The sequence below is a fragment of the Nycticebus coucang genome, chromosome 10 (genome assembly GCF_027406575.1).
Source record: "Nycticebus coucang isolate mNycCou1 chromosome 10, mNycCou1.pri, whole genome shotgun sequence".
Lineage (NCBI taxonomy): Eukaryota > Metazoa > Chordata > Mammalia > Primates > Lorisidae > Nycticebus > Nycticebus coucang.
The window spans coordinates 45,925,092-45,938,613 of NC_069789.1; the positions used below are offsets into that span (position 1 = coordinate 45,925,092).

General features: G+C 37.2%; 1 protein-coding gene across 1 annotated transcript in view; it reads left to right on the forward strand.

The window, feature by feature from the left end:
• The window catches only part of USH2A (usherin), an 868,259-nt gene that overhangs the window by 738,935 nt on the left and 115,802 nt on the right, over nucleotides 1-13,522 (forward strand). Inside the window, exons 56-58 of the mRNA XM_053607912.1 lie at nucleotides 2,648-2,755; nucleotides 9,999-10,182; nucleotides 11,082-11,239. Of these exons, the coding sequence (XP_053463887.1) occupies nucleotides 2,648-2,755; nucleotides 9,999-10,182; nucleotides 11,082-11,239 (450 nt within the window). The remainder of the gene's footprint in view (nucleotides 1-2,647; nucleotides 2,756-9,998; nucleotides 10,183-11,081; nucleotides 11,240-13,522) is intronic.

Below are 13,522 nucleotides of genomic sequence, written 5' to 3' on the forward strand. Positions count from 1 at the left end.
AATCTTTTAATAAACCTTGGTATACCTCTGCAGTGATGATGTATTTTCTTTTCTTTCCTGATAACCACCCTAAAATTTTCTTCATCAGTCACTGCACGTCTGAATCAGACCAGCCAGAACACAAACGGAGGAATAGAGTTGAGGCCATTTTTTTTTTGCCAGAATATTCCAGAAAAAAATCAAATATCTCTTTACTTTTATCAGCCTTGCCTATATCTGGCACTCAGGAAAAAAAAAATCTAGGAACTATTTAGTGCTTTCAAATGACATTAATATTTGCTATTATTTTATTCATATTCTGCAACCAGAGAAGAATCTCCAACTTATGAAATAGATGCTGTGGGTAGAGATACCTAAGGAATTAAGAGATGGACCTATTTTGTCAGGTTACACTGTGACAGATATCAGGGCCTCACAGCCCTGCAAACCTCATGCAGTGCTTTGGCTTACTCTTCTTCACACAATGTTTAACCAACACTGAATACCTAAAATAATTACAATAGGAAAATATGACCCAATAAGACCACCCATAGACACCATTCCTACTCTCAAAGGGCTTATATTCTAGCGAGAAAATAAGGCATTCAGATGAAATGGTGTTATACTGGTTAAGATTCTTTTCTTCAACAGTGGGAATAAAGGTGGGGACTTCATGAAGCTGAGTAAATTTGCCATTGCAACCTCTGATTTTCATTGTTGAAACTTCTATTTTCTTTTGAGCTCTATATTTTATAATCTTAGCATTTCCCCATAAGTTTGTATCAAACCTATGTGACATGGGGATGACTTAGATCTTCAGTCATATTCCTCATCTGTAAATCAAGTGAACATCAAAATTATGTAAATCCTCCATAGCCACCAAATGGAAGATTATAATCAAATAAGTACCTGCATCTTATCACTAAATTGATAAGAAAACACAAAGGGCTCTGAGGCTGAATCCTGGAGCAGTTACAACTGCACACGGTATTTGCTTTTTCAGAGAACCCAGACTACGCCTCCAGTTCCAAATGAACCAGATCATTAATTTTTTTCATTCATTTAACCAGCAGATAGTCTATGTCTGTCGCTATTCAAAAAAGACAGCAGCAGACAAAACGATATTCTTGCTCATTATAGAAGGGGAGATAAATAACAGATACACATATAATAAAACATCAGAGCATGTTCATGGCTTTGAAAGGAGAAAACTATTTGAGCGTCTAAAAAGGGCTGGATCTATTATTCAGATAGAGTGGTCAAAATCTTTAAAAATGTCACGTTTGAGCAGAAATCTGCATAGACTGACGAGATGATGCAAGAATATCTCTAGAGAAAGAGTTGCCCCGCCTAAGGAACAAAATATGGGAAACTGTAGCTCAAAAGACATGAAAAGTAAGGATAGTAATGATTGGATCCATGCTAAAACTTAGCCCAATTATTTGACATAGAGGCTAAGCCCTATTATTTAAAAATAATTTTTTAAAAGAAAATTTTGGCAAAGTTTGCACTTTCCCAAGAATCAAAAGAAGAGATATATGCAAGCCTCAAAGTTGAATGCTGGGGAGTTTTAAAATTGCATCTGCTCAAATGAAATACTACTCTGGGCATTCCATTCCGTCTTCTCATATATGCTAGATGCTATAATGATTCCCCATTTTACAGATCAACAGACCAAGGCAAAAGGAAGCTTAGCAACTTTTCCAAGGTCACCAACCATGCATGGAATGGTGAAATCTAACAATATACAACTTCTCTTGTATAAAATAAATGCAGTAAGTCCTTCTTTTTTCCCTCTGAAAACTTATTGAGTAGTTACTGTGCTGCATCATATTCCAAATGCAAAAGAAGTAAAAGGCACCATCTTTTCATCAAATTAGCTTCAATATATGTGTGAAGACTAAACCCACATACTCCCTCAAAATGTAAAATGGTACATTATGGGCACATATGGGGAACAAATGCAAAGCTTAGGGAAAAAGTGTTGGTTGGTGTTACTATGAGCTGAATATGGCTTGGGACTAGAAAATATTGCATCTAACCTTCTTTTTATTAACATTCTTATTATTATTATTATTGCCCCTGTTCACATAAGAAGCCGTTGCAGAAACTGGGATGGTTAGCTTGGAGAAGAGAGCACTCAAGGGGGATTTGATAACTGTCTACAAATATTTGGAGAACTGTCATGTGAAAAAGAAATTAGATTTGTTCTATATATCCCCAGGGCTGAAAGCAATAGAAAGATTTCACCACCCTGCAAGGAAGGACTTTCAAACAAAATAAGGAGAACTCTAGAGCTCTCTAGATGGGAGATGGGATGAGGGGATGGGCTCTTTGGGAGACGGAGCCTCTGATCGCCAGGCAGGACAGCCTCTTCAAGGACATCTCCTGTAGGGGAGAGAGGAGGAGGGTGGGTGGATGACATAAAGGTTAAGATCTTTTCTAAGGCTGACAATGTATTATTTTATCAGTGATAAATGAAATTTCTCTCAATCCAGGTACTTAACCTCTTATGAAGTTCATACTTTCTTTAGAGAGCATTTTAAAGAGTGCTGTTAAATGTTTTGGCCATTCTATCTATATCTCCGCATGTTATTTCTGGTGCTTAATTGATAATAAATAATCCTCTGGAGATGTATTTGATTTCTTTCGTGCTTGCTCTTCCTAGGTCTCCAGCCATACACCAACTACAGCTTCACACTTGCAGCTTGTACATCTGCTGGATGTACTTCCAGCGAGCCTTTTCTAGGTCAGACACTGCAGGCAGCCCCGGAAGGTAATGAAAAAATATTTCATTAATATAATGAATAATATAATATACATGATTTGGGAGAAGAAGTTTTTATGTGGCATTTTGAACTAAACTCTATCAACGCCTTTGATAGTACAAAATAAAACTGTATTCTAAGTTCTCATCCTTCAGGCTTGGTTAAACTGTATATAGTCTTCCGTGGGGGTAAGTTTTCTATTAGTTCCTTAGCCCTTTTAGATTTGCTTTTATGTGGAAAAAAAAATTATTGCACATTTGGATATGAAATTCACCAAAACTCAAAAGTTAAGCAAATATTTCTAAACCATCATATATATATGCTCACTGCTGAAGTGGATTAAAATAAGTTTTGCCCACAAGAACTTACAATCAATTAGAAGTAATAGGAGAAGAAGCAGACTTTATAAGAAGAGAGAAAATCTGAGGGGTGATGGTAAGAAAGAATAAATGAGCAGAATGCGTAGGTTGATCTGAAGAAGGAAAGTTTACAGTCAATCATCCACATCGAGAAAGGCTTTCTGGACACATGACTTCTGGGATGGATCACAAAAAAAATAAGGATTTTTAACAAACAAATAAATGGAGGAGATATGCAATCAAACACAATATGCAGGAATGTAGAGTGGGACCACTACCTTAGAAGAAAAATTGGCAATGTCTATTAAATTAAAGTTGTTAATTCCCCATAACACACAGCAGCCTTATTCTCATTATTTTTGCCAGAAACTATTCTACACTATTTAAGGAGGCATGTTCTAAGATATTTATTGAAGATGTTTTTTGGTCATTTAATAGCAAAATGTTGGGAATAATTTAAATGTTCAGAAGTAGGGGAATTGCTAAATAAATTCAGATACTCATATTGTAGAGCTATGCATCAGCTTAAGAGAATGAAATGATCTGTTCATATAAAGAGGAAATTGTAGGGCTATTGTAGTGTATTGTAATTATTAATATATTTTATGTATAAAAGCATGCTAAGAAATGACATTTGTTTCTAATGGCAAATAAATAAATGAACAGAAAAAAATCTGAAAGTATACACACTCAGCTGATAACAATGGTGACCTGTGGCTTGGGAATTGGGATGTGTCGTGTCATTACCTTCAAAAGAAATAAGTAGCTCATGCTAGTAATTATTTTTTAGTCTTAATTCTCACCCTGTTTCTCATGGGGGAAACTGAGGTTTAAGTGTCTAAACAGAAATAGAGTGTTAATTCTACTTGGAATTCTGAAATCTTTGTCCATTACTCTTCTAATGAAAGGGATTGTTATACCTCAGGATATTAGACCTGAACTTCCTACCAGTAAATGGGGAATAAAATGGAAAATTCCACATATGGGGCATATGGCTCCTCCCCAGGAACTCACTAATGATGTTTTCTATATAAAGAATGTTTCACGTCAAAAAGCTTAGTGTTCCTTTGAAAGGAAGAAACCAGCAGTGGATTTTTTGGAAAGGTAAACTATCAAATGGATACTTTGATGATAATGGGTAATTTCTGAAGGATCTATCAACCAGTTTTGGCTGAAACTCAAACCTGATGAAATAACAGGGGCTCTTCTTCCTGTTTACTGTACCAAATCCATATATTTAAAGGCATTGAAAATATGAATCTATTTTCCCACTTTCCCCAACAAAATTTCTTAAAAGGGCTAATATTTTTGACTTAAAAAGTATAGCTTTCAGCAGTGCAGGGGAGTGTGATGTGAGAAATTTGTCTTTGATTTCTTTTTTTTTAACTTATGCCCGTTTACTCAACACTAATAACTATGCAAAGATATAATAAACTAAATGAGCTTTCCTCTGCAGAAGAAACACGTTGAACTCAGATCCATTTTTCCAGTCGTACGAGTACCATTTGTATACAACCTGTATATAAAACAAATGTAGTGTGAATATTTAGAGATTTTATGGGAACGATCAGCAGTAATGTTAAGTTTTGTTGTTCTACTGTAAAGTGGAAACAAATATATCATTTTAGATTATTAGCCCAGATATAACTAATTATAAAATGCCAATTTTTGAAGTAAATCAGACATAGTTTGATGACCTAATATTTGATTGCCTAAGTGGATGTGGAAAGAATCAAAAGAAGCATTTGTTCATAGCCAACCAGAGCTTCTCTCATTTACAATCTAAAAAAAAATTAATACACATTACAACCTCATTGATAAGTTAGACACAGTTCTAATTTTATTCTCACGGAAAATTGTGTACCTTTAGTCAAATAATGGGAAGCATTTGAACTGGATTATTACTCTCTGCTTTTAGAATTACTGCCATCCCCGTGGGCTCCAGTTCATTTTAGAGATGAATCATGGAAACTGCAGGCATGCTTCCTCTAGCACTGATAATGTGGAAAAGAAAACCAATCTTTCTCAGTTTTCTTCCAGATTCCTCTTTCTCTGTCCTCCTTTCAACTGTTTTTACTCCCCTAGGTCCTTTTCTACTCTACTTATAACCCACAGGCTCCTTTGGAGTTTTCAAGTACTGGCTTCATCTCCTGACAAAAGCTGAGAGCTTCCAAATACAAAGCACTCATCCAGGCCTCCTTCATGGATTTAAAGCCTATTTAAACCAGTGGACCACAAGTTTATATTTGGGTGTTTTCTGCATTCTTTAACCTCAGTATTTCAACACTTAACCTCACCCACTCTACTCCCTAACTTGCTTTTTTTCCTCTTTCCCTCTCTCAAATGTCACCTGCCTCTCCCCTAAAACCATTCTTAATCCTTCCCTTTTCTCTGGGTTGTAGTATGCAATACCTTATAAAAATCTCATAATTTTAAATACTAACGCCTTGTTAAAATTTTGTTCTTCCTTTCCATCCCTTCTGCCACTGTTTTAGTTCAGATTCTGGATTCTCATAACTAGGTTCCCTGTCACTCTGGATTCTCATAACTCGGTTCCCCGTCACTCAGAATTGTTCCTTTTCTTTACATTCCCCATCCTAATTCCTTTCCCCCTTTTGCTGCAATAGTCATATTTCATAACAGTCACCTCCATAAAATACGATTTTCATGCAGGAAGACATAAATCTATATGTCCTTAGTAAAGCAAAACAGACCCCTATACGTTTAAGCTCCAACATTTGCCAGTCTATCACACCTCTGCCCTCCCCATGTGCCATGCGATGTCACAGCTGTGCTGGGGTCAAAGGCCCACCAGGCTTTCCTGTATCTCTGGAACTTTGTGTGGTCCCTTCAGCCTGTTACCCTCTCCCTACACTCTCACTCAGGGAACTCACGCTTTTTCCAAATGTAGCTCACATGGATCCCCTTCTAGAAATCTTTCCCTATGACAGTTTACTTCCTGCCCATCCCCATCTCACCCTCCAGGTTAACCTTTCCAAGGGCTCTAACAGCCACTGTGCTTCCTTCTCCTAAAGCATGGGTCAGCCTGGTGTGTAAGTTTTTATTTACTCATCTTTGTTCACATGAACTTTGAAGGATAAGGTTAGTACATCCTTTTCCTCCCATCTATAGTGCCTGACGTGTAAGATGACGCAAAGTTGGGTGGAATGTTGAATGAATAAATTAACAAATAGTAAACAATACAGAAGCCAAGGTGTCCTTGAAATCTCTGACGGTTCAGCTAGTGAAAACAAAACAAAACAAAACAAAAAAATGGTTCCTATCACCAGATTTCAAGAGAAAACTAAACCACAAGTTATGTTGAGAATTTTGATCTGGAATGAAGATTTGTAGGGACACAAAAAGTGGGCAATATTCTATGAAACTCAAGTACACCTAAAACAAATCCAGCAGACATGTTCTTATTCTGGTAGTCGTTGTGTCAAGACCCACTAAGGTTTACTTCTGACCTTCTCTACATTAACTTCCAAGCTAGATTATCCCGCCACAATCTACTTCCCTCACTATTATCCATTTCTTTCCCCTGAACGCCTTAACTCTGCCCCTCTATTATACAGAATGGGTTTTACTGGTGGCACGTGTAAAACCAGGGCAGGAGGAAGGAAGCAAATTCACCACCTGGGACTCATTAAGACATTTCATCAAAGATGGGCCTTACTGCAGTGAAGATTTCTTGCAGTTGCCAAGATAACCATGTCCCTCCCCATCACTGTGCAAGTAAAATTGCAGCACGTACTAGTGAGGTATACCTTCGAACCTCATCTTACCCATCAAACCAATTGACACAGGGTTATTACCAACTTGAACAAAGCCTTTGCCAGCCTTTATAAATATGAAACTCAACGTTGCCATGAAACAAACCCCCAATTTTGTTTCATTTGAATTCATTAGCTCCTCTAGTTCCACATGCTTTATTGCCTGGTTCAAACTGGAAACTAAACCTTTCTAGCACCTTGGTGATTTTTAATCCATCCTTCAAGGTGAAAAAGATATAACTGCAGGAAAGAAATTATGAACTAAGCCTTTATCTATTGAATTAACATGTTTAACTCAGAACTCTAACTGGTACGTTGAGTCATCTGGTAGCCGTCAGCAGAGAAACAGACACATAAATGTAGGCTGTGACTTACAGATTTTTCCAAGCATCTAGAACACAGAAAGCTCTCCTGACCACAACTCCTAAATAAATTGCAGCATTTGGTTGTCCTGAAAATTTTTCTTCTGAAAGTGTCAAAATCTTCTCCTTTACAGAGTAACATACAAAGAAGATACAATCACCCAAAAGCTATTATTAGGTTACAGGGAACCTAATATTGAAATGAGTTTTTTAAAGCTCTGTCTATTCAGAGCATAACTAGGTGACAGCATAAATTGGTAGGATTGATCTCTCTCATTGCTAGGTTCTCCATCAATAAGTTTGTTCATTTATAAGAGAACTTGAAGATTTGACCTTGAACTACAGTTATTTGTGTGTATATTTTATCTTTTACACAGAAGTGTAAACTCCATGAAAGAATGGGCCATGTCTTAGTCAACTTGCATTCCTTAGAACAGCCTAGAGAGCTCTTTGCAGGAGATATCTTTACAATAAATTTATTCATTCATTTAGTCATTACACTATCTTAGGCATACACTGAACAAATAAGCCAGAGAAGATCCCTGCCTGTGCAGAACAAAGTTCACATCAAAGCACAGTGCTGAGCAGTCATAACAACACAAAATAATAGGATGTCAAGGAAAGAAGATGATTATGGTGTTATGAGTGTTAAGAGGGGAACAGAAATGAGCATCTGATGAAGAGGATCTGGATTAGGCTATCTTAGATCGGGCTCTAGCTAGAGTTAGGGAAGGAGAGTCAAATAAGGCTTACCAACAGGTGATACACAAGGTACTGAACTGTGGGAATAAAATGCAAAAATATCATGTGGTCAGGAGCAAAAGTGCTCCAGGCAGATGTAATGGAAGTGCCTAAGCCCAAAGTTAGGACAGAACTTGAAGCATTCTGGGAACAGGAAAAAATCTGACATGGCAGGACTTTCTCAAATAATGGAAGGAATGGTGCTTGGTAGGCCAGAGACAGAAAGACGTGGGATCCTACAGATCATCACAAGGAATTAGAATTGTATGAATAAGCTCAAAAGCATTTGCGTTGGCTTATGCATTCACTTTTGTAAACATTCCAGTAGAACAAGGAAGGCCTAGATTTAAAACACGGAGACCAGTTTAGAGGCCATGACAGGAGTCCATGAGAAGCAAAAAATGTGCCTTGGACCAGGAGAGGCAGCAGTAAAAATATAGAGAGCTAGCCAGAATCTGCAGGGCTTGATGATACTTATATTTGGAAGTAGAAAACATGAATGCCTCCAGGAAAGCTTTTTGTGTATTTTGCCCAAGAAAATGGATAGATAGACAGGACTGGGAGATACATAGATTGTAGAAGGAATATCCAAGAGTTCTGTTCCAGATATTTTAAGTTTTTGATACACAATTAGTCATCCAAAGGGAGATGTCAAGAAAGTAGTTGGAATTTTTTATTTTTTTTTTCATTTCTGATTAATCCGAGGGTACATACAATTAAGTTTACATTGTTTGCATTTGTCAGGTAAATTCCTAGTTGCAGTAGAGTCCTTCACCCAGGAAGTGTGCCATATACCCTTACATCATACCCATTAGGTGGGAACTTACTGACCCCCCTCCCCTAGTTCCCCTTCTTGAATTTGATTCTGTTTTTCTCAATACCATCAACAGCCTGTAGTTGTTGATTTACTATTTTAACATACTTAGTATATGGGATGCTTTCTTTTCCATTCTTGAGATACTTTACTTAGGAATCCATCCAGGTAAATACAAATGATGTAAAGTTTCCATCTTTTCTATGGCTGAATAGTATTCCATGGTATATATATTAGTAATCCATTCATGGGTGGATGGCACTTGAGTTGTTTCCAGATCTTTGCAATTGTGCATTGAGTAGGTTAGATTCTTAAGTCTGAAGCCCAGGACAGAACTTTAATCTAGAGATATTCACTTACAAATATTCACTGTATAGATGATATTTTAAACTGAGGCTGAATGAGGATCACCTAGGAAGTCAGTGCTGGAACATAAGAGAGGAGGAAAGAATCAGGCAATGGAGGAGAGGAAAGCAGAGTAGAGGGATTTGTTGGGGGGGGGAATAGCCTAGGTCTCTGAGCACCACCCACATCATTGTGAGGTCCAGGAGGTTTGGAAGAGAAGCCAGTAAATGAGGCCAGAGGAGTAGCCAGGGAGGAAAAAGGAAGAAAGCACAACACCAGCCTGAGAGGGAAAGGGAAAGTATGCTTGTCTGTTGAATTGTAGAGTTCAGATAAATACCAGATTACACTCACTTCACATATTCCACGTAAATAGTATCAAAATTTGAAATCCCTAGATAGTCTCCCAGGCCTTGATTTAAATTACAGTCCAAGTGACAGCCAAGATGGAGAAATTTTCCACCACTAGTTGCCTGGCATTCACTTTCTAAAGGCAATTCAAAAGTAAAGTAGTCCTAAAGTGCACATTATGAGGGTGTATACACACCCCCGGGGTGAGGGGCTCTTTGACAACTGGAACTTTATTCTGGAAGTGAGAACAATGTAATCTAAAAATGTGTACCCTCATATTAAGTTGAAGAAAGAAAAGTAAAATAGTCGAAATAATAATGAAAAAAGTGTACATGCAATTATGTATTTCATCTCTAGAGTAAATAAAATGTATGTGGGTTCCTCACAGTGAGATTTGTTTTTGTCAACAGGTAAAAAATATCATACTTCATGAGGTGATGGTGTGACTTTCCATAAGGTGTTTATTTTATCTTAACAATAAAACCACATTGCATTATTTTTGCCAGGAGTTTGGGTGACACCTCGACACATTATCATCAATTCTACAATGGTGGAATTATATTGGAGTCCGCCAGAAAAACCCAATGGGCTCATTTCTCAGTATCAATTGAGTCGTAATGGAACCTTGGTTCATCTGGGCAGAAGGGAGGAGCAGACTTTCACTGATAAAAACCTGGAGCCCAACACCAGGTAAACTAAAAGAAAACTTTACCAATCATACAGTAAGATTGTTATATCTTTCAGGGTTAAAAGTGAATATATTTTCCAATGAAAGTTATTAAATTATTTCATTGATTTCCCCATTAGTTAGGCATTCCCTAACTGACAAAAGCTCTAAAGCATTCAGTCTTCAGAATACATGATATTTCTAAAAAATATAGTCTCTTATTTGACATAAGAGAATGGGAATTTTTAAACAAATAAAAGAGGCAAAGTATTAAACTTTAAAAATTATCAAATTATCTTAAAAACCATGCATTTCTAAACTAGCAATTAAAGAGATTTAAAGTGTTTTTTTCTACAACAAAACCATTGTACAACTATTTCTTCTCATACAATGCTTTCTCTACTTGCTCCAGTACATACAGAGATGAGCAGTTTCAGGGGAGAAAGTTCCACATATTTGCAATTCATTTCCATTCATTTCTCAGCAGAGACAGACTATCTCTTACATCAACAGATGTTTTATTGTAGAGAGTAGAGATCAATTGAGTTTTATTGTAGAGAATAGCAGATCAGTGTAAAAACATCTTCCTCTAAACATATATCCCTGAACTCCAATCCACTTTAAAACAGGGGAAATTAATTCAAATCCTCCACAATCCACCAGCACACTACAAGACTTTCGTGAAATCTTCAAGAGAAACTAAGAATTACTAGTTGGTTAAACATAAAGTTGAGAGTGGCTGAAATAGTGATGATCTGGAGACAATGTTGCCTGTGCTAGAACAACTATCAAGTCAAGACAGGGAGGAAATAATTTGCAATAGGTCACAAATTTAGGACTAAGAAATGGATTAAAAAAACCAACAGTCATTGTTCAAGCCTCCTGTGCCCTGCCTGATCTCATTTTTCCCTTACCCACACAGATACCTTTACAAGTTAGAAGCCAAAACTGGAGGTGGCAGCAGCACTAGTGATGATTACTTTGTGCAGACACCATTATGGACACCAGAAGAAATCCGTCCTCCATATAATATCACAGTAATGGGGCCTGATTCCGTATTTGTTGCTTGGACACCACCAGGTATAAAAACAAAATCTCTGTGTGTATGTGTGGAATTTTTTTTTTTTTTTAGAGACAGAGTCTCATTTTGTTGCCCTCGGTAGAGTGCTGCAGCATCACACCTCACAGCAACCTCCAGCTCTTGCGCTTAGGCGAATCTCTTGCGTCAGCCTCCAGCCACAACGCCCAGCTATTTTTTGTTGTTGTTGCAGTTTGGCTGGGGCTGAGTTTGAACCTGCTACCCTCAGTATACGAGGCCAGCGCCCTACTCACTAAGCCACAGGTGCCGCTCTTTTTTTTTTTTTTTGAGACAGAGTCTCAAGCTGTCGCCCAGTGTAGAATGTCGTGCCATCACAGCTCACAGTAACCTCCAGCTCCTGGGCTTAAGCGATTCTCTTGCCTCACCTCCCAAGTAGCTGTGACTACAGGTACCCGCCACAACACCCAGCTATTTTTTTGTTGCATTTGGGCTGGGCCGATTTTGAACCCAACACACTTGGTATATGGGGCTAGCTCCCTACTCACTGAGCCACAGGCACCACCCATGGGTAGAATATTTGAAAGGAAATTAGTTGGAGATAAATGTGAACTATGAATTTAGTAAATCAGAAGAATATGGTCTATCTCTTGCATAAATATGAACAGAATCATCTAAACCACAGTCCTGAGTGTATATATATATACACATGTACACATATGTACATATAGAGAGATACAGAGAGTAGATAGATACATGTGTAATATATTTTTCTATGAAAACAATACTTTCTCCTTTTTTTGAGTTTTTAAAAAATTGAAGTATATTTAATAGATATAGAGGGTACAAGTGTTTCTTTGTTACATGGATGAATTGTATAGTGGTGAATTCAGAGCTTAAAGTGTACTGACTCATCACCAGAGTAGTATGCGTTGTACCCAATAGGTAATTTTTAATCCCCCATCCTCCTCCACCCTTCTCTTTTCTTAGTTTCCAATGTCCATTATACCACTTTTTGACCATATATACCTATCGTAGATCTCTCACTGATAAGTGAGAATGTGTGACATTTGTTTTCCATTTTTGAGATATTTCACAAAGGATAATGGTCTCCAGCTCCTTCCACGTTGCTGCAAAAAGGTATGATTTCATTGTTTATGCGGCTGAGTAGTACTCAATGGCCTTTATGTATACACAAACCACATGTTCTTTATGCACTCATTAGTTGATGGGCACTTAAATTGATCCCATATCTTTGCAATTGTGAATTGTGCTACAATAAACATTCAAGCCCTGTTCTCCTTTTGATACAATGATTTTTTTCCCTTTGTGTAGATACCCAGTAGTGGGTCTACTTTACTCTTTGAGGAACCTCTTTACATTCTACCAACAGCGTCTAAGCTTTCCCTTTTCACCACAACTGCACCAGTGACTATTGTTTTTTGACTTATTAATAATGGCCATTCTGACAGGAGTAATGCAGTATTTCATGGTGATTTTAATTTGTATTTCTCTGATGATTAGTGATATTGAGCATTTTTTCATATGTTTGTTGGCCATTTATATATCTTCTTTTGAAAAAAACAGAAACTTGCTCATGTCTTTTGCCTGCTTTTCAATGGGGTTCTTTGTTTTTCTTGCTTATTTGCTTGAGTTCTTTGTAGATTCTGGATATTACTACTTCATTGGATGTTTATTTCATGAATATTTCCTTCCATCCTATAGGACGTCTCTCTACTCTGTATTTCCTTTGTGGTGCAGAAGTCTTTTAGTTTAATTAAGTTCTACTTATTTATTTTTATTGTTGCTATATTTGCTTTTGGGGACCTAGTCATAATTTTTTTTTTGCCTAAGCCAAAGTCCAAAAGAGTTTTTCCTATGTCTTCTTCTAGAACTTTTATATGGTTATGGTTTCAGGTGTTACAGTTAAGTCTTTATCTTGAGTTAATGTTTGTATACTTTTAAGTAAAATCTGAAAAATTTAAAAATCTGTCTTCTTACTCATCTATATCTAAGTTAAGTCATACAGGTCAGCATTTTCTTGAACATTCCCTACCACCGGACTCCTTCGATTGGATCATTGGCATTAAATTGTTCCCTATATATCAGTGAATGGAAAATTTGGAAAAACATTAGCCTTCTCCACCCATGTACCTTGGGTTGTGACCAATTATGGTAGCTGAATTTTGCCTTTCTAAGCTGAATGGCCTTCATGGGGCATTTAGTCACTGTTGGATTATCTTGTGATTAGTACATTATTTTATTTTGACTTAAGCATCATCCTCAGATAAAGTCCTGATTGTATTAACACCATGGAGTGAAGATTG